The sequence below is a fragment of the Lepidochelys kempii genome, chromosome 11, assembly GCF_965140265.1.
Source record: "Lepidochelys kempii isolate rLepKem1 chromosome 11, rLepKem1.hap2, whole genome shotgun sequence".
Taxonomy (NCBI): Eukaryota; Metazoa; Chordata; order Testudines; family Cheloniidae; genus Lepidochelys; species Lepidochelys kempii.
In genome coordinates this window covers 43,058,871-43,079,053 of record NC_133266.1, presented here as the reverse complement: position 1 = coordinate 43,079,053, position 20,183 = coordinate 43,058,871, and the positions used below count along the sequence as shown (strand labels likewise).

At 46.0% G+C, this 20,183-nt stretch overlaps 1 protein-coding gene across 7 annotated transcripts in view; it reads left to right on the top strand.

Moving 5' to 3' along the window:
- The window catches only part of LNPK (lunapark, ER junction formation factor), a 178,890-nt gene that overhangs the window by 129,687 nt on the left and 29,020 nt on the right, over window positions 1–20,183 (top strand). For 6 of the 7 annotated variants that reach the window (XM_073305929.1, XM_073305933.1, XM_073305932.1 and 3 more), the window contains one exon: window positions 3,659–3,883. The exons of the other annotated variant lie outside the window; for it this stretch is intronic. In XM_073305929.1, the coding sequence (XP_073162030.1) occupies window positions 3,659–3,883 (225 nt within the window). The remainder of the gene's footprint in view (window positions 1–3,658; window positions 3,884–20,183) is intronic. 7 annotated transcript variants of the gene reach the window in all.

Here is a 20,183-nt window from a genome sequence, read left to right as displayed (position 1 = left end):
ACAGTTTTCAGTGAAATCAACAAACATTTGTGAAACCTTGCAGCAAAAATTGCCTATGGCATGTACTTTAGGAATAGAAAGATTCAGAGGTTTAGCAGAGAAGTGGTAGTTGGTCTAGGATAGGCATATAAGCATTGTCTACCCTGTTCTTGCTGACTGAGGTGCGGCTGATGAAAGCAGTAAGTGGTAAAGGAGCACAGAAACTTAAAAGGCACCTCATATACCCACACCACTGAAAACAGTTCTTTCGTTCTGTTCCATCTCCCATCAACCCTTTCGTCCTCTCTAAGCCTGCAGGCCAGCACAAGAGCAGCAGAGCAGTGAAATTGCTTAAACAAAAGAATTCTCCTCCGCACCTTATGCACTGTTGGACAGTCTCTCTATCCCAGATGCTTTTACTGTATCCCCAGCTATCAGTACTCCTCCCTCTTCTCCCTTCTTGCTTCTATTCTGCAAAATCTTTGGAGGCTGTTAGGCTGTGCCCTAAACCCCTGGTACAGCACAAAGCAGAATGCAGTCCTGATAATAAGGGCCCCACTGACCTTGCTCTCCATATGTGGTGAAAAAAATACTACCTGGGGCGAGGGATGAAGGACTGTATAGTGGAGGATGGTGAAAGATAATTACCAAAAAAAAAAAAGATTTGGCTAAGGAGGAATTCAGAAACAAGACAAAAGGGCACTGGCAGGGAAAGACAAAGAATGGGATAGAGAGATGGAAGAAGGCTGAAATATGTTACACGTGTACTTCATTTAGGATTTTACAAAGGAGATGTAGGAGGGATGGGAAGGTAGAGAGTTTAGTGGGAGAAGCATGTTTGGCACAGTTTATCCCTGGTAAATAATGGTTCATCACAGCTGTCTTTTCTGATGTCTGTTCTCAATCTAGTTTCTTTGGCTTTTTTTGTCTCCACTCTTCAGAGGAGAAAGAGATCTTGCCATACAGTATGTGCAGCAGACACACTGTTACCTCTTGATCTAGACCTGCACTTTTCTGTAAAAATTGCGTAACAGGCTGAAAAAGCACTTGAATGTAAAACATGGTTAAAATTAACTTACTTGCACCAATTTATAATAAAAATTATCAATACTTTCTAGAGCAGTAGGCCCCTATACCACCCAGTGAGGGTGAACGGAGGTCAGTTAACCTTTTGCCAGCACTGGAGGCTGACAAGTGTTGTCTAAGCTTATGTGTACACTTAAAATGCTTTAGCAGCACAGTTGCAGTGGTGCAGCTGCACCACGGTAATGCTGAAGTGTAGCCACTCACGGAGCAATGGGAGGGGTTCTCCTGTCTGCATAGGTAATCCATCTCACCAAGAGACGGTAGACAGGTCAACGGAAGAATTCTTCTGTGAATTTAGAGTTGTCTGCACCAGGGGTTAGATCAGTATAGCTGTGTTGTTCAGAGGTGTGGATTTGTCATACCCCTGAGCAATGTAGCTGGGTCAACTTAACTTTTTAGTGTAGACCTGGCCTATGTTTGATTATTTGAATATACAGTAATCTGTGGCATCTAAGGTTTTGGGAGACAATTCACTCCCTAAAGATAACAAGTGGCCAGTTTTCCTTTGATCTCAGTTAACCCCTGACACAAATCTTCAAATAAGCTGTTGTCACCAAAAATTTTAGTGAATTATCAGTGTAGGTAACAAGGAAAACCATCAAAAAGAAAGTGCCTGCCATGCACGTAATCAGTCATGCACACTACTGGTTTAATTTTCATCTGGTGGACACTGGTGTTCTGTGAGTTTTTCCCCCCCTTTGGAAAGGGGCTTAGTAAACTATTTATCTGCTGATTTCATGTAAATGTCCACACTACTGCAGTGCTTAAAAATAAATAAAATAAATTAAAAAATTCCAGCTTTACTTATTACTATAATGTGTGTTTCTAAAGACAGACAAGATATGTGAGGTAATATCTTTTATTGTACCAACTTCTGTTGGTACAAAGGACAAGTCTTCACAGAGTTCTTTGGACCTGAGGAAGGGGACCTGAATGTCCAAGCTAAATACAAGGTGGGACATACTGTTAAGCATGAAAGGTTCACATGTAGTACTTAAAATAAAGTGGGAAATTAAGAGTTAGCAGGCAGTAAGGTGTGTTACAATTGTAATGAGTCTTAAAACCAGTGTATTTTTAGTCTGTGGTTTGTAGTGGCTAGCAGAGTTATGAATTTAAGTTCTCAAGATCATCTTTGAAGTTGTTGTGTAGGTTTCCTTTGAGGACGAGGACTGAAGTCAGATTTGGATTGATCGCTGTGTGAAAAGTGCGTGCCCATGGGTGATGGTGTGTTTGTCATTTATCATGTTTCTGTGAGAGTTCATTTGAGAGCATAATGAATGTCTGGTTTCACCCACATTGTTTTTGTTGGGGCATTTGATGCACTGAATGAAGTACATCACATGTTGTGAAAAGCATGTGGAGATCTCATCAATGTATGTCAGGTATATCGTTGGTTTCATGGCACATTTTTCCAGTAATTCTTCTTTCAGGTGGCCCAGGAAGAAGTTGGCTTACTGGGGAGCCATCCTACTGCCCATGATTTGGATAATGTGAAATTGTTGTGGGGGAGGATGTGTTTAGGGTGGATTTCCAAGTGTTGTGCATTATTTTGTAGATATTTGAGACAAGCACTGATGCCTGAAAATGGTTGTGCCAGTGGTAATTAGGAACCAGTGAGGGGAGAATTGTGTGTGAGAGAAATGCTATTTCACTATTAAAGCTGTTCCTGACTTGTATCACTTTTTGGTTAACAAATTTCTGGATGGCTAAGTCAGCAGCTATTCAGTTCTGCCATAAATTGTTGCAACTGCCCAAAGCCCAATGCCGTACCCAAACAAAATTCCTTTTGTTGTAAATGGGAGTTCTGTCTGAGTGAGGAGGACTGAAGAGATCCCCTTAAATTGTTTGCCATATTGATGACCTGCCTATAATTCAGTTTGAGCATGCTTTTCGCTTATTTAAAAAGGCAGGATGGGAGCACCATAGTACATCATTCCCCCTCAGTGCATTGTTGCTGCAATAACAAATCAAGCACACTAAAAAAAATAGGGTGGTAGTATAGGGTGGATGAACTGGGCAAACTGAAATCTATAGATTAAGACAAGAAGGGACCATTAGATTTTCTAATTTGGAAAATTAAGGGTGTTTACTACTAATACTGCTGGGGAATTCAGACTGAATACTTTACCAGTTGCAGTCAAAATGACTTAGTCTTCCATAGAATTTAAAACAATATTTGGAAACATTTAAACTATAGGGTAAATTAGTGGTCAGTCAGTGTGTTCAGGTTTTCTGTTTGAGTATAGCAGGTTCATTCTAGCAATTAATGTCTCTCATTTTGTATACTAAGATATGTATACTAAGCAATTACCTCTCTATTAGTGCACTTTTGGAGATGCTTTGTTCTGAGTATATACCAGTTGTTAACCAAATACTAGTATTAAAATATAGGATTGTGTATTTGATCAAACTGCTTGTATTGAAGTGCACGCTTAATCAGAGCATGATTGGTCTTTGTAGTGTAGTCTTGTATACATTTATTTGACTTCCTGCTTATTACTTTTCTTACTGATTAAAATAGTAATACTTTGTGTTTTTGTTACTTGCAATATGGTATCGAACATTAAATTCAGTATGTACATGTTCCTGTCAGAAATTCGTCAGCGGACCCCAGCTCAAAGAAATGTGTCTGCAACCACCCCAGTAAGCCCTAAACAGGGATCTCCAAAAGCTCCAGGTCCACTAGCAGCATCTCCTGGTCTGCAAAAGGACGCTTCAGCTCCTGGTGGACCCCCAGAAAGAACCGTTGCATCAGCCTTCCAGTCAAATGTGTTACCAAGACGTCCTGGATCCCCTGCTACTTCAATGCCTGGAATGGGTAAACAGAGCACTTAATGTTATTTACAGTTTATATTGTTTTCTCTGGTTACCAATAAAACAGGCCATTTTCAGACAGTATGGAAATGGCATTTCATTTGGAAATAGCAGAGCAGTTATCTGATTAAGCAGGAGTTCCATATTCAATTAGCCATAACTCTTTACAGCTGGCACCTTGTGATACTGAAACCTATTGCCTGAGCTCATTTAACTGTTATGGCTTCTTTGTTTAAATGGCAATAAAACTTTGCAGTATTCTGTAGTCAACAGAATAACATACCTTTTTATGTTCGTGGTTTAGGAAAGCTCTAGATTTTGTATAAATCAGGTAAAAAGGAAAACGCTTTCAGTATACATTCGTTTCTCACTAAACTCGGCACATATTTTATTATGCATCTTGACATTTATTTAAATTTTTATTCTAGCAGGGATGTTGATGCAGCATGAGTTATAGTATAAAATACTGTGTACCCTAAAAAATCTTTTCTGCTAGATAGATGGATTTTTCTAAAAATGGCATGTTAATTTTATACTGTAGCCCAATAAAAGGGTTTAGCAGCCGTTGTGATGTTTAAAAAATAGTGAGTTACACAAGATACTTCAAACTGTTCACTTCTGAATGGGCCTCCTGTTTTGCAGATGCTTTTTTTCAGCTTAGTTCTGGGTCAAAACTCAGAATGGAATTTCTCCATGAAAAATACTTGCTAACATTCTTTGCAATTTAATCCATATTCTGTGGAGAAGTTTTTGTTCACTTTATACTGTTGCCAAGAAGGTTTTTTTTAGTTGTGACTTATGTCCCCAGTTTGGAGGTTTTATAGTGATTATTTTAGGGTTTTTGGCTTACATTAGGTAATAACATACATCGGTACATTGATTCATTCATTCTCTCTCTCCTCCCCCCGGAGAAAATTGGGCACTTGAATTTTTAAATGGATTTTTACCATACCTTAAAACAACTTAGTGAGATAAGATTTTAAATGGAGCAGGATTCAAACTTCTCACCATATTAAGTTAATTTACACTGGCCTATGATGGTAGCAAATTCTATAGAATGATTAGAGAAGGTACTTTAATTGTAATGCCCTGTTCTTGAACAATTAACTACTTGAAAATGATCTTTATGCTGAGACTAAAACTGAGGTGTTGGGGAAAGTTTTTTTTAGTAAATCCTGATTAGCTTCTTAAGTTACCAAAGTGAAGTTTTCCCACTAATAAATGTATTGCAGTCAGACAGCTCTACTTAATGGCAGCGTTTAACAAGTTCAAACTTGGCATGTACCTAAAGCATATGCTCCTTGTTGGGTTGCTGAAATAATTGGTTAAATGTTTGCTCATATTTAATTATTTAACTGTGTGTAATTTTCCTTAGCAATATTAAGATGTAGGCACATTGAACTAACTTGTGTCTATTTGAATTTGAGCTTCTAAGTATAGAACAGTGAAATAGGTGTTTAATGGGTGTATTGCAATGCATAGTTGCTAACTCTTTTAAGTAAAAATAAACTCTTAATGCAAGTTTTGTGGCTAATATTTTACTTTCACAAACTAAATTGTTTCCTTTAGTAACTGACATGTTTCCCTTGCATATATGTAGTTTCTGTCATATATGTATGTGTGTATATGTATATAATATGATGATTCACTTATTTCTCATATACAGAAATTGCAAACCCTGTGTGAGATGTCATGGTTACTGTGGAAGTCAGTCTTTGGATTTCCTGACTCTTGTGCATGTACACTCTCAGTCACAACATTTTAGTCTAAACTAAATCCAATATCAGAGTAAATATCTTTCCACCTAAGTCTATGCATCACTTGCAACAAATACGAATGGGCTTAATTATCTCTAAAGTAAGAATATTCATTCATTTTTATTACTGTATTTTGTAGAAGAGAATCAATTTAACGTGTACCACAACAGAGCTCCCATATGTTTGAAAATTAATAACCAGCAGGTAGTTGAGAGTTTGCCAAGCTTTGCAAAAATGACCAGTCTTCATACAATGATTACTTTTGATGTTTATATTAATTACAGTTGTCCATAACAGCATGAAGACTAAGGTGCATGGTTTGAGAGTTATTAGTATGCAAGTGATTTGAAGATGCTCTTGTGGAGCATGTTCTCATGTTTAATACCTCTAGGTTTCTTTATGTACTTCTCTGCATTGACTATTCATATGTAGCAATTAAATGAGCTTGCAGTATAAAGTGTTATGGAGAGTCTTATAATACTTTAAATGGAGAACTGAATTTTTAAGTATTATTACTAGAATATTTTAGGTGTTCAGTTTCTTTTCTTCCAGACTATAGTATGCCGTCAGAGTGTTCTAAAACTTTATATTCACACCTGTATTCAGCTGTATCCACTCCTTTTTAATGGGAGTGTTTTGTCTCAGTGACCTTAAAACAGTGATTGGCAAACTTTTTGTTTTGGTGACCCCTTTCACACAGCAAGCTTCTGAGTGTGACCCTCCCCCTACCCCCCTCATAAATTAAAAACACATGTTTTATATTGAACGCTATCTTAAAGTGATATTTGTACATTTAATATCACTTTTCACAACAGACTTACTAGCATAGACTTCACAGCAGACTTGCTAGCTGGGAGGCTGTGAAAAGTGATATTAACATACAAATATCACTTTCTATAGCAGACTTAGCACCCCACTGCCACCCTTTCTTCTGTGCTGCTGCTAGCAGCGGTGCTGCCTTTAGAGCTGGGTAGTGGCATTGGGCCCCATCGACCCTGCCCTTCAGTTCCTTTTTATTGCCCGTGATGGTTGCTGGAACCTCTTGTTGCTTAGGCAATCTCCTCCCTTAGTGGTTTTACTCAAAATTTAGTGTAAATAGTTTAGTAGTTTGTTAGTTTAGATTATTTGGACCAAAGGCTGTCAACCAGAGGTACGTGTACCCCTGGAGTTACGTAGAGGTCTTCCAGGGGGTGCATCAACTCATCTAGATATTTGCCTAGTTTTACAACAGGCAACATAAAAAACACTAGTGAAGTCGGTACAGACTAAAATTTCATACAGTCAATGACTTGTTTATACTGCTCTGTATACTATACACTGAGATGTAAGTAAAATATTTATATTCCAATTGATTTATTTTAAAATTATATGGTAAAGATAATAAAGTAAGCAATTTTTCAGTAATAATGTGCTGTGACACTTTTTTGTATTTTTGTTTGATTTTATAAGCAAGCAATTTTTAAGTGAGGTGAAACTTGGGGTACACAAAACGTAAGACTCCTAAAAAGGGGTACAGTAGACTGGAAAGGTTGAGAACCACTGGTTTGGACAACCCCGCTTTTATACAGCGAAGCTATCCTTAGTCCCAGTGCTGAGGCATGACCCGGTTGCTGGGGTTTAAACCTTGAGCTGCATGCAACAAGTCTATGCCTTCGAGCGACTCGCACTCGAGCTGTCTCAGGTGCTTAGGGGAAGTTCATAGGAAAGACCCTTGCCGAATTTGTAAGGACTTTAAGCCCTGGACCCACAAGGACCACGCTCACTTGAAAATTCTACTCGTGGAGGCAGCCTTAACACCGGCCTTGGAGCTGCGCTCAGACTCAGCACCAAGCACCTCAGCCTCAATGCAGCACAATCCCTTCATCTAGAAGAGCTCCCCAGTACCTATCATCTTCATCAGTGCCCAAGAAGAAACGCTTGCAAGTACCTGGAGAAGAGCCGGTCTCTGGTACTTAAGGACAAGGGGGCCAGGGACAGAGTGAGATTGTGTAAGGCCGCTCTTCATCCCTGGCACCGCACCGTCAGGTGCCTATAGCCGTAGTGTAGCAGTGTCCTACGAGGCCTAATCAAGACCAGTGTACTCATTAATTTGCAGTCCTGTCGACCCCCAAAGCGTTTCCATCTGCAAGGGATCGTATGACCATGCCGGAGGGTCAGAACTGCACCAGTTGTGCTCCCAAGTGGCAGGGAGTCAGTGCTGCCACCTAGACCAGCACCATGCCAGCTGTCCAAAGGGAAGCCAGCATTCACAGCACCAAGGTCCCCTAGATGACCTTCTCCAGCACCAGGCTGCATGACTCCACCCTGGTCTCCGCAGCACACCACCTCCTCATCAGAAGAGAAAGTGTGTTCCTCTTTTTTCATCCTGTCGCTGAAGTGTCTGAACATGCTGCTCTCTGGGCTGCTCCCGTTTTTTCATGGCACTGAGTTCATTGGGACCTCCGGGTGCCTAGCCATGGTACCTATGGGACCCAACCACCATGTAGAGGCCCTTTTGGAACCTGTGAGGGTTAACCACTGCCTCCAGGGACCCCTTCCAGAGATCCTATTTGGTTGTCTCAAAGGCCAGGGCACTCTGGTACAGTGCACACACACCCCAGGACTGGACTCTGGTACTGAACATGGTACCAAACCCCAGGAGGAAAACCAGGATTGTGCTGGCACCATTTGAGGCTTCCCATCTGATTTTTAGCTTCCTCCTTCTCTCCAGATGAGGTCATGATGGAACCGAGAGACTCTCTGCTGCTGGGTGACAATAAGGCTTATCAAGACCTTTTGGGTCCAGGTGGAGATGGTTAAGGAGGTGACACATGGCCTCTTGGACATCCTGTCACCAGTGGGGCCGTCCATAGTGGCCCACCACTACATGATGCCATCATGGACCCTATTAAAGCCCTTTTGCAAACCCCTGCCTCCCTTCCACCAACGCTCAGGAGCATAAATACTTTATTTCAACTAAGGGCACGGGCAGCGGGTATAATAGGGAAGGCTAAGCCTTCCCTAGCCTAGCTAAGCTGCTGCCGACCTGCCACCGGATGCCTGAGATGTGTTGGCTCTGCCCCTTCCCCATGGCCCCTACCCCATCTCCTACTGCTGCTGTTTGACATCCTCCACTCCACCCCTCCCTCTCAGGAGGTCCCCACTGGCTTTCCATGTCCCTCCTCCCCCTCTGAGGTGGGGGAGTGAGGAAGGATGCAGCAAGCCTGCGGCAGGTCTTCCGGGAGAATGAGGAGATAGGGAGCCAGCAGCTGGCGTGGGCCAGTTGGGCACTGGGGCCAATGCGGTGCTCGTTGAGGGGGGAGGGTGTTTTGGGTCTGCTGTGCCGGTGCTTGGGGGGCTGGGCCAGCATGGCTGTGGCTGGCAGGCCAGAGTCTTCCAGTTGTGGGGGGGCCCTCAGGGCTTCTCCGGTTATGGAGTGGAGTTCGGGGCTCTGGCATGCAGGGGGTGGGGCCTCAGGCAGAAGGGGCGGGGCCGGCAGGCTAGCCTCCCCAAAGTGGGGCTTCACCTGCTGCCCATGGCTAAGAGGTAGGAGTTTCATTTTATGCATCCCATCTGCCCCCCTGAGATCATTGGTAGTTGCGGCGACCAATGAATGAGACCGCCAGGAACACCTGAGTTCTATTCCCAAGGTGAAGGACCCTAAAAATCTGGACTTCTTTGGGTGCCAGACGTACTCCTCAGGGGGCCTACAACTGAGTATAGTAAATCAGCAGGGTGCTACAACTTCAACATGTGGGAGTCATTGCTCAAATTAAAGGACCTTCTTCCCCAGGATTCCAGACAGGATTTTTCCTCTCTTGTCGAGGAAGGGAAAACTGTAACCCAGGCCTCCTTACAAACAGCCCTGGACACTGCTGGCTCTGTGGCCAGATCATTGGCGATCACGGTGACGATGTGTAGGAGCTCCTGTTTGCGATATCGGGACTTCCTCAGGAAGTGCAACACACCATTCAGGACCTTCTTTTTGAGGGTTCGTCACTCTTCTCAGAGCAGACGGATGCTAGGCTGCACAGCCTTAAGGACTTCCAGGTGACCATGAAGTCCTTGGGTCTCTATGTACTAGCAAGTACAAGAAAACAATACAGACCACAGCAGCCCAGCCATTCCTTTCCTCGGGCAGCCAGTCAAGACTGACAGAAGAGAAGGAATTAGAGGGTTTAGGCACAGGCAGCCTCCTCCATCATCCTTGTCGGCCCTTTTGCAACTGGTCTCCAGGCATCCCGAGTTGTCAAAGCACTCAAGGTCAGCATTACTGCCCCTTTTACAATGGATCCAGTTACTCCCCTGTTTTCCAACTGCTTTTCCTATTTCCTGGATACTGGACTCACATTACTTTGGTCCGATGGGTCCTCAACACCATAAAACTGGGTTGCACCATTTAATTCCTGTCCACCTAGCTTTCCCCACCCCCATCCCTCTTCTGGGACCTTCTCAGGAGCTCCTGTTGGAACTTGAGGGGAAGAGGGTTCTCCCCCTGTTACTTACTAATCCCGAAAGCCAACAAGGATGTCAGACCCATTTTAGACCTGCGTGGTTTCAAATGATATCTCAGGAACCTGAAGTTCCTCATGGTCTCCTTGGCCTCCATTATTCCCTTGCTGGATCCCAGGAATTGGTATGCTGCCCTTGATCTAAAGGATGCTGATTTCCATATTGTGATCTTCCCTGGTCACAGATGTTTCCTAAGATTGTAGTAAACCAAAATCACCACCAGTTCACAGTGCTCCCATTTGGCCTGTCCGCTGCCCTGTGGATTTTCATGAAATGTATGGCAGTAGCAGCAGCCTTCCAAGGAAAAAGGGGTCCACATGTTCCTATACCTCAATGACTGGCTGATCAAGCACTGGTCCAGAGCTGAAGTAAAGGCTGACTTATGGTTCATCCAGTTGACCTTTGATATTTTGGGCCCTTTGTTGAACTTCCAGAAGTCCATCCTAATCCTGGTCGAAAGGATAGAGTTCATAGGGGCAGGACTCAATTCAGTACAAGCAAGAGCTCAACTTTCGAACAACCGGTTCCTCGCGATTGCCTCCCTGATAAGATCTCTTCAAAGCCATCTAATTACGACAGCATGACCATGCCTGACCCTTTCCCATCTCAGTCATTCTTATGAACCTTGCCTGTAAATAGTTTACAGTTGTTAGTAGTTTCCCTTTAGTGGAGTGAGTGAGTGAGTTAGTCCCAGATGGGACTCAGCCTAGGGGCAGGGCATGCTCTGATCCCCAGGCTTCAAACCCTGTGACGGCTGTAAAAAAGATGCCCATCAGCGATCCGCATAGTAGCTGTCCGAGGTGCCTGGGCGAGACCCAGATCAGTGACAAGTGTCATATCTGTAAGGGTTTCAAACCTCAGACAAAACATCTCCGGGCAGTCCTTATGGAATCAGCACTGGAACTGGAGCCATCTAGGTCAGACTCTGCTCCCAGCACCATGGCATCGGTGCGGAGCACTCTGCTGGTGCCGTCTTCAGACTGTCACTGATCCTGCCTCCCTCCCCAGCACTGGCTAGAAGGCAAAGAAAGACCATGAGGGGACGATCTACTATATCCCACAAAGGGAAGGAGGGAGCCGGAGGGGAGCAAAGACCCAAGAAGGGCAGGTTCTGACCCCCCAAGTGGGAGTCGGGTTCCGGCTCAGGTCGAGCGGGTTAGCCCACCCCAAGACACACCTGCCACCTCGGACAGTGATGTGGGCCCTCGGCACCTGGACGTGTCATCGACGCCTGAGGCCCTGCAGGCTGCGAGGATATACTAGCGCTACCAATTCCAGTCACGATGGTGCCCCGTTCCAGGGGTAAATCGGGCCTGGGACCCTTTCAGTGGTTACCATCGGCGCAGTACCACTCCCCACCACAGGGAGTGTCCCACCAGCGCTTGCCCTGTGTGGAGCTATCAGTCCTCAGACATCAGGAGGCCAGCCCAACGGAGCCCCCACAGGTCTCCAGATTCAGGGCACCGCTTGTCGGGCTTGAGACGCTGATCACCAGTGGCATGGCGCAGGCCCATGGAAGTGCTCCCATCCCTGTAGCCCCAAAACCAGGACCGACCTAGCTGTTCCCCCAGTGTGTGGATCACTCTGGAAACCCAATCCGATGGTCCCAAGCGCCTCACTACTGGCCGCTGGAGCACTGGTATGGGTCACCACAGTTGGGCTGAAGTTCCCTGTTTCAGCAGCTAACATGCTCCTGCTCTCTGACGGACCGGCACCGCTCAAGAAGCATGAGGCGTAGATTGCCAGGCCACTGTCGCTGGTCCGCTGAATGCCATCTGTCTCCGGGAGCTCGACGCAGGGAATCATCACATTCTGACAGATCCCCCATCGCAGCATCGAGATTGGCACAGTCGTGATTGGGATGGACAGTCAGCACTGTCCTGGTCCCCCGGTCGTGATCCCTCCTCCTCAGAGTCCCTACTAGCAGTCCAGGGTCCCACACCAGGGATACCCTCCTTACCAACGGCACCACCCGTCACTTTGTGGCCTGACCCCTCCTACCTTTGGAATACTTGGGGGTTTCTGCAAGGGCTCAAGTTGGTCTTTGGTGCTTTGCATAAGCCGTCGGCCACAATCTCCCACCCAATATGGAGCTGACTGGGGAAAAGACTCCTCAAGTTCACATGGCCCCCATCAAGGGACCAATAGAGCAACCATCAGAGGCAGCAGACCCTCCAGCACCTGCTTCCTCCTCTTCCTCTCCTGATGAGGCGATTTCACATCCAGTTCCACAGGATGATGTGAAGGCCTATCAGGAGCTACTAAAGAGGGTAGCCTCAAACTTGGTGCTCCATGCTGAGAAGCTGGAGGAACCCTCGGACTCCCTATTTGATATTGTCAGCTCAGCGGCCCCAGCCAGGGTGGCATTGCTCTTACATGAGGGGGTGGCAGACACCCTCGTCGCTTCCCTCCATCTCCAAAAGAGCAAAGCAAATGTACTATGTGTCTGCTAAAGGTTATGAATACCTTTATACACACCCTGCCCCAAGCTCCCTGGTGGTCTTGGTCATTAATGAATGGGAAAGCCAGGACCAACTAGGAGCGACCCCTTCCCCCACCCCCCCCAAGAACAAAGACTCAAAGAGGCTCGATTTATTTGGAAGGAAAACTTATTCTTCCTCAAGCCTCCAGCTATCAGTGGCCAATCACCAGGCCCTGCTTGGCCACTACAATTTCGACATGTTGTAGTCCGAGGCCAAGTTCGAGCATTCACTGCCTGAGGACCCCAAGGAAGAGTGCCACGCAATCCTTGAAGAAGCCAAAGTAGTAGCCAGAGTGGTCCTTCAGGCGGCCTCAGACACGGCGGACTCTGTGGCCAGAACAGTGGCCTCTGCCATCTCAATGAGGAGGCATCCTGGCTACACTTGGGTCTGTCAACAGAGGTCCAACAGTCGATACAGGATCTCCCATTCAGTAGTCAACCTCCTGTTTGTGGAACAGACACAAAACTACATGGGCTAAAGGACTCTGGGATGATGCTGTGGACCCTGGGCCTCTATACCCTGGGCCCGGCCAGAAAGCAGTTTGTCGCCGCAGCCCCAGGGCTCTGGGAGCCTGCCCAGGTTGGAGCCTGCCTGTAAAAAGGGAGAAGCTACAGATGCTGGCAGGGTCACCAGCTGGTGCCCTCTGCCCAGTTGAGCTCCATCCGCAACCAACAGGATGGCAAGCGGGCATTTTGAGGGTTCGCCCAAGGGCAACCTACCAGCCTGTATCCCGGATCCTACTTCCCCATGTTTCTCCAACCTTTCCTCTCTGCATGGGTCTCCCATAACTTCGGGTCCTCAACACCATGGGTCCCCAACACCGGGACGCAGGGTTATACCCTCCAGTTTCTTTCTGTCCCTCCCACCACCATCCCCCATCCCTCTTCAGGGACCCTTCTCATGAGTACCTGCTCGTGCAGGAGGAAAAGGACCTTCTGCAAGTGGGGGCTGTGGAGGAAGTCCCTCAGGAGTACAGGGGCAAGGGATTTTACTCGTGGTACTTTCTGATCCCCAAAGCCAAAGGGGGTCTCAGACCCATCCTAAACCTGTGAGACCTCAACAAATATCTTCAAGAAGTTGAAGTTCCGCATGGTCTCCCTGGCCTCTATCATTCCCTCCCTGGATCCAGGAGACTGGTACGCCGTCCTTGATTTGAAGGACGCGTATTTTCACATATCGATATTTCAGGGACACAGATGATTCCCGCGTTTCATGGTGGGTCCTGCTCATTACCTGTTCAGCCTGGCTACAGCCCTGAGGCTGTATGCATGGCAGTGGTGGCTGCCTACCTCAGGCATCAGGGTATCCAGGTTTACCCATATCTCGACGACTAGCTCATCAAGGGCCACTCCAGGTCTCGGGTCCAGCATGACATCTCAGCACTTCAGGTCACGTGCCATGCCCTGGGCCTGCTGATAAACGAGGAAAAATCAATGGTAATCCCAGTACAAACAATAGAATTCATCAGGGCAGTCCTCGACTCCACCTGTGCCAGAGCATTTCAGCCACAGGACTGATTCGAGACAATTGGTGAGTCTCACTGCCAGTGTCTCTGCATATCCCCTCACCACAGCCCAGGTCTGCCTCAGGCTTTTGAGCCACATGGCGGCATGTACTTGTGTTGCCTGCTGTGTGAGGCTTAGATTGTGACCCCTCCAACAGTGACTGACAGCAGTCTACGTCCCATCCAGAGACCATCTGGACAAGGCTGTTATGATCCCACCGAAGATACTTGCCTCCCTGCAGTAGTGGAATGACCCCCGGGTGGTCCTGGAAGGAGTCCCGTTGGAGAGTCCTTGACACTTGGTATCTCTGATATTAGATGCCTCTGACCTTGGCTGGGGAGCGCATCTCAGCATGTTGAGAACTCAAGGGATGTGGTTCCCGGAGGAGCTGACATTGCACATAAACATCAGGGAACTCAGAGCAGTCTGCCGAGCCTGCGAAGTCTTCCTGCCACATTTTTTTGGTTGAGCGGTATGGATACTCACAGACAACACAGCCTCGATGATCTACATCAACAGGTGAGGGGGAGCCTGATGGTTGGCTCTCTGCCAGGAAGCACTCGGATTGTGGGATTTGTGTATCCAGCACAACATCCACCTTGAGGCGTCGCACCTCCCCAGCAGCCGGAGTATGCCGGCGGATCACCGCAGCTGGTGGTTCTTCTCTCCCCACGAGTGGTCCCTGCATCCAGAGATCGTTCAACTGCTCTTCAAATGGTGGGGAACTTCCTGAGTGGACCTGTTCATCACCAGACAGAACAGGAAGTGCCAACAGTACGGCTCCTTCCAGGGCCTAGGCAGGGACTCCCTCTCCGATGCCGTTCTTCTGTCGTGGGAGGGAGATCTGATGTACTCCATTCCCACTGATTCCGCTCATCAGCAGGGTCCTAGCAAAAGTCAAAACAGACAAAACACGGGTGGTCATGATCTCTCCAGCGTGGCCTCGCCAGCGCTGGTTCGGCACGCTCATGGATCTGGCACTGGCCCCTCCATGGCCACTGTTCAGCCACCCAGACCTCCTCTCACAAGACCATGGGAAGCTCCTGCACCTGAACCTTCACTCCCTTCACCTCACGGCTTGGTTGCTGCATTGCTGAACCCGCAGGAGAGGGCCTGCTCCAGCCAGGTACAGCAAGTCCTCTTGGAAAGCAGAAAGCCTGCCACCAGAGCGACTTACCTAGCAAAGTAGAAGCAATTCTTCTGCATGGCATCTCACCAACAAGGTCTTTGCAGTCTATCCTGGGTTACGTGCTGTACCTTAAGCCTCAAGCCCCTGCTCTTTCCTCTATCAGGGTGCAGTTGGCAGCCATATTGGCCTTCCACCAGCAGGTCCAGGGAAAATCTGTGTTCTTCCAGGACATGTCCATCTGGTTCCAAAAAGGCCCAGAGTGACTCCTCCCACTGGTTTGGGATCCGGTTCCACAGTGGGACCTCAACCTTGTCCTCTCGAGGCTCACAGGACCTCCCTTTGAGCCCCTGGCCTCTTGTTCCATTTCACACCTGTCATGGAAGGTTGCCTTCTTTGTAGCCATTACCTCGGCGAGGTGAGTATCTGAAATTAAAGCCCTTAATTCCTGACCTCCTTACACGGTTTTCTGCAAGGACAAGGTCCAGCTGTGATCCCATCCCGCATTTCTGCTTAAGGTGATGTTCCACTTTCATGTCAACCAGGATATCTTTCTCCCAGTTCTCTGTCTAAAGCCACACTCCACCGTAGAAGAGAGGTGGCTGCATATCGTGGATGTCTGGCATGCCCTAGTGTTCTACCTGGAGCACACCAAGCCCTTCCCCAGGTCGACCCAACTCTTCATTGCAACAGCAGACCGGATGAAAGGCCTTCCAGTGTCCTCGCAGAGGATCTAGAACTGGATCACCTCTTGTATCCGGTTCTGTTATGAGTTAGCACAGGCTGAACTGCCACCTGTATTGAAGGCCCACTTGACCGGAGTTCAAGCATCCTCAGCAGCCTTCCTAGTGCACGTCCTCATCCAGGACAGCTGCAGAGCCGCCACATGGTTTTCAGCGTGCACGTTTGACACATTACGCCATCCCTCAGTAGGCCAGAGATGACACTGGATTTGGCAGAGCTGTGTTGCAGTTGACACGCCCATGAACTCCTACACGCCCATGAACCGCCTCCAGTGGTACTGCTTTGGAGTCACCTACAATGGAATGGATAGGAGCAAGCACTCGAAGAAGAAAACCCAGTTACCTTTTCCGTAACTGGTATTCTTCGGGATGTTTCTCATATCCATTCCATGACCCGTCCTCCTTCCCCACTGTTGGAGTTTCCAGCAAGAAGGAACTGACGGTGGGGGGAACCAGCAATACCCCTTATACCGCAGCATACGCGCACCACTCCAGAGGGGACCAGAGCTGGTCCCCTATGGATACCACTGAGGGGAAAACTTCCAGCACCGGTGCATGTGGCGAGCACACACACCTACAATGGAGTGGACATTCTTATGGTCATAAGAACATTCTTATGACATGAGCAATGCATCTCAAAGAACACCAGTTACAAAAAAGAAAAAAAGGTAACTGTCTTTCTTTGGTTGCCCTCCTTACTGTGTATAATTATGGTTCTTGTCTGTCTTCACACAGCATGTAATTAACATGATTTTTCCATATATTGTGTTCTGTTTTAGGTTCTTATACAGCCCCTCATGACTGTAGTATCTGCTCAATGCACTACTGCAAAAAACTCTCCATCTGATGAATATCTGTCATGTGTGGTTAACTTTTTCTCTCACCTTCTCCCCCCCGGGGGGAAATCTTGTACAGTTTAGTATTATACATTTATAAATTAATACTTGTTGCTTTGTTTTGTTAGGGAAGGCAAAGGTACATTTCACTTAAAGTGGTAGATGCTCAGGTTTGTGGTGGTAGCTAGTTCCTGTGGGAGTTTATTCCGCGGTCTGGGACTGTCCACCAAAGAAGGCTTTATCTCCTGCACGGGCGAGCTTTACTCTTAAAGCAGTAATACTAAAGGTAGTAAGTTCTGTTGCGCCTGAGGAGCAGAGTTGTTGAGAGTGCACTTCCTTCTGGTGCTTTAGGCACTCTTCAATATCTTGGGTCTAGGCTATTAAGCAACTTGGAAGATCAGGATCAAGACCTTGAACTTGATTGGATAGTCTGTGGGGAAACCAGTGTCAAAGCAGAGAGCAGGTTTGATGTGCTTATCGTAACCCATGCTGCTTAGGTGACATGCTTCAACATTCTATACTCTGAGCTTCCTAAGCGTTGATGGCTTCTTGTCTAAGTATATTGCATTGCAGTAGTCTAGCGAGGAGGTGATAAAGGCAGTATAACTGGTCATCATCCATAAGGGTAGGATGGGGTCTTCAAGCCAACTGGAGATGGTAGAAAGCATAACTATTCGTTTTCATAGCTTTCATCAGATTAACTGATTTTTGTTGGAGCTTAAAGTGGGAAACTGAGCCACAAATCCACTTTATCTTACAACACATTATAAGCATTACTACAATTATCAACACTGGTATCCATAATGTATCTTAAAATTAAATGCCATATCTGGATGTTCCCCAATTATATTAATTTGATCCCAGAAACTGGGTGTAACACTTACTCTATATATTGTATTTAATTGTTCTTGCATGTGAATTCAATGGTTTGTATATTATTTTAATAAAGACTTTTAAGTGCAAATTTAATTTTACAAGAGGTATTTTAAAGTTAGGAAGTAATTGCAAAGCCTTTGCAATTAAGCTTAGTTGACTCTTACTACTACTGGCTCAACAAATTTGAGTATAGGTATAATTTTGATTCAATTATAGTTTTGAATTTTAAGAATAAAACACCAATTGAGCTGATTGAATGGGCACACTTTCCCTCCATGATTGTATTTTTACTGTTGTATAACCACACAGTAGTCTTTATTTCACACTTTTTATGTCTATTCTAGGTACTCAGCTGTACTGGCAGTTTGAAAAATGATTTCTTTCTTGGGTTTCTGTTTCATTATTATGATCTATACCACAGATTGGTTGCATGGCCCCTAGGGCATTACATCAGCAGATCCATTTGGCTTGCACTTCTGTGCAGCAGTCCAGAAAAGGTGCTTGCCACCATTCATGTGAGTGTCTTCCAGTATGTGAGGTATATGGCTGGACATGGTACATGTTCCTTAAAATTGGAGTCTTTGAGGATGCTTACTTTATTGGTAGTGAAAGTGGGGCGGACAGACTTTTTTTTTAAAAAATAGCCTTTTGTATAGTAATTATAATTAAGAGATGACATTGTTACCACAGCTAGATTACTGAGGATATTAACCTCTGTGACTAGTTGTTTCATTCCTATACCAGTCCAGCAGATACTTGTTGGTAATGAGGCTATGCATTTTCCCTATGCGGATATCTTTTAAAGCTTGTGAAACATCTATTAATATATATATATGCAAACATTGCATTTCACATTACGTATAGTTATAGTGTGATGTTCAGCTTCCTCATTATTGTGACTAACTGATTAGCCCTCTTTGGGGTTTCCATTAGTGCTTGGGCAAATAACAAGAATTGTACTGCGGTGTGTATTGATAATTAAAGATGATGGTCCCACAATATAAGCAAAATGCTTATCAGCCCAAATGTAGCTAACATATGTCTTTCATACCAGGTATATTTCTGTTCTACAGGAGTTAGTGTCTCAATGTGTAAGTAGTTGGTCTGAGTTTTGAATTTCTATGTTGACCCAAGACGACTCCTAGTGCTATTTCTGCAGCAGCTAATTCCAACACAAAAGGTTGTGAATAGTCAGGCTGAACCAACACTGGAACTGAGCTTAATACCGGTTTCAATTTAGTGACTGCTTCAGTCACTTGTGGGTTCCATTCCCAACTACTACATTTTTAAAGCAAACTATATGAAGGAGCAACTATTTCTATATATTCAAATATAAACTCCCAAGAGAAGCCAGTTCCTAAAAACTGCAGTTTTGTTTTAATACAGTTTAACAAGCATTTTAGAAAATATTCCAAGAACCATTTTGCAAAATATTAACAATATTATGCTTTCCCTTTAAACATTTTTAACTGATGAATGTGGATTTTTGATGCTCCTCAGTTGGCAAGTTATGCCACAAATATATAAACTCAGTTTGTATTTGGTTTGAGTGCTTCAAAATATAGGTGCCTACAATATATAAAACAAAAAATTACATATAAAAAGCATAAGCCCCTTCGTTTTCAGTTTAAACAAATTTTTACCGAAAAATTCCCGGGTTTTACAAAAAGTATTCAGTTTTTTTCTGATTTTCAACCTACTTTATATTCAAAATATACAAAAAAAAACTTGTTTTATTAGGAAAATACAATACATTGCATGAGATATATGTATTATGATAATACATTAGTCTGTGTGTGTATATGCAAAGCTGCCTCTTGAAGTAAGGCTATGTATTAGTCTAGAACAGTGGTCACTAATTGGTCAATCGTGATCAACTAGTCGATCCTAAAGGATCTCCCAGTTGATCTTGATCTCTGGCAGTGTAGTGTGGCTGCCGCTAAGGCAGACTTCCTACCTACCCCAGTCCCATGCCACTCCCAGAAGCAGCCAGTGCGGCCCCAGGGGCAGGGGCAGGGGTCTCCCTCCGTGCGCTGGTCCTGCCTGCAAGCACTGCCCCCGCAGTTCCCATTGGCCGGGAGAGTTGTGGGGGCCGGGGCTTGCAGAGAGGGGCAGTGCACTTTGTCCACTTCCGGGAGTGGTGTGTGGCTGGGGTAGGCAGGGAGCCTGCCGTAGCCTCACTGCACCCGCTGCCGACTGGGAGTCACCGGAGGTAAGTTCTGCCCAGGGGGAGGCCGCACCCCAGCCCCCTCCCTGAGCCAGCACCCTATACCCCCTCCTGCACCCTGAAGCCCCTCCTGCATCCCAAGCCCCACCCTGAGGCCCCTCCCAAAGCCAGCACCTGAAATTCCCTCCTGCGTCTGAACCCCCAGCCATGAGCCCACTCCCGGTGCCAGCACCCCATACCCCCTTCTGCACTCTGAACCTCGTCCTGCACCCAAAGCCCTAGCCCTGACCCCCCTCCCAGAGTGAACACCCTATATCCCC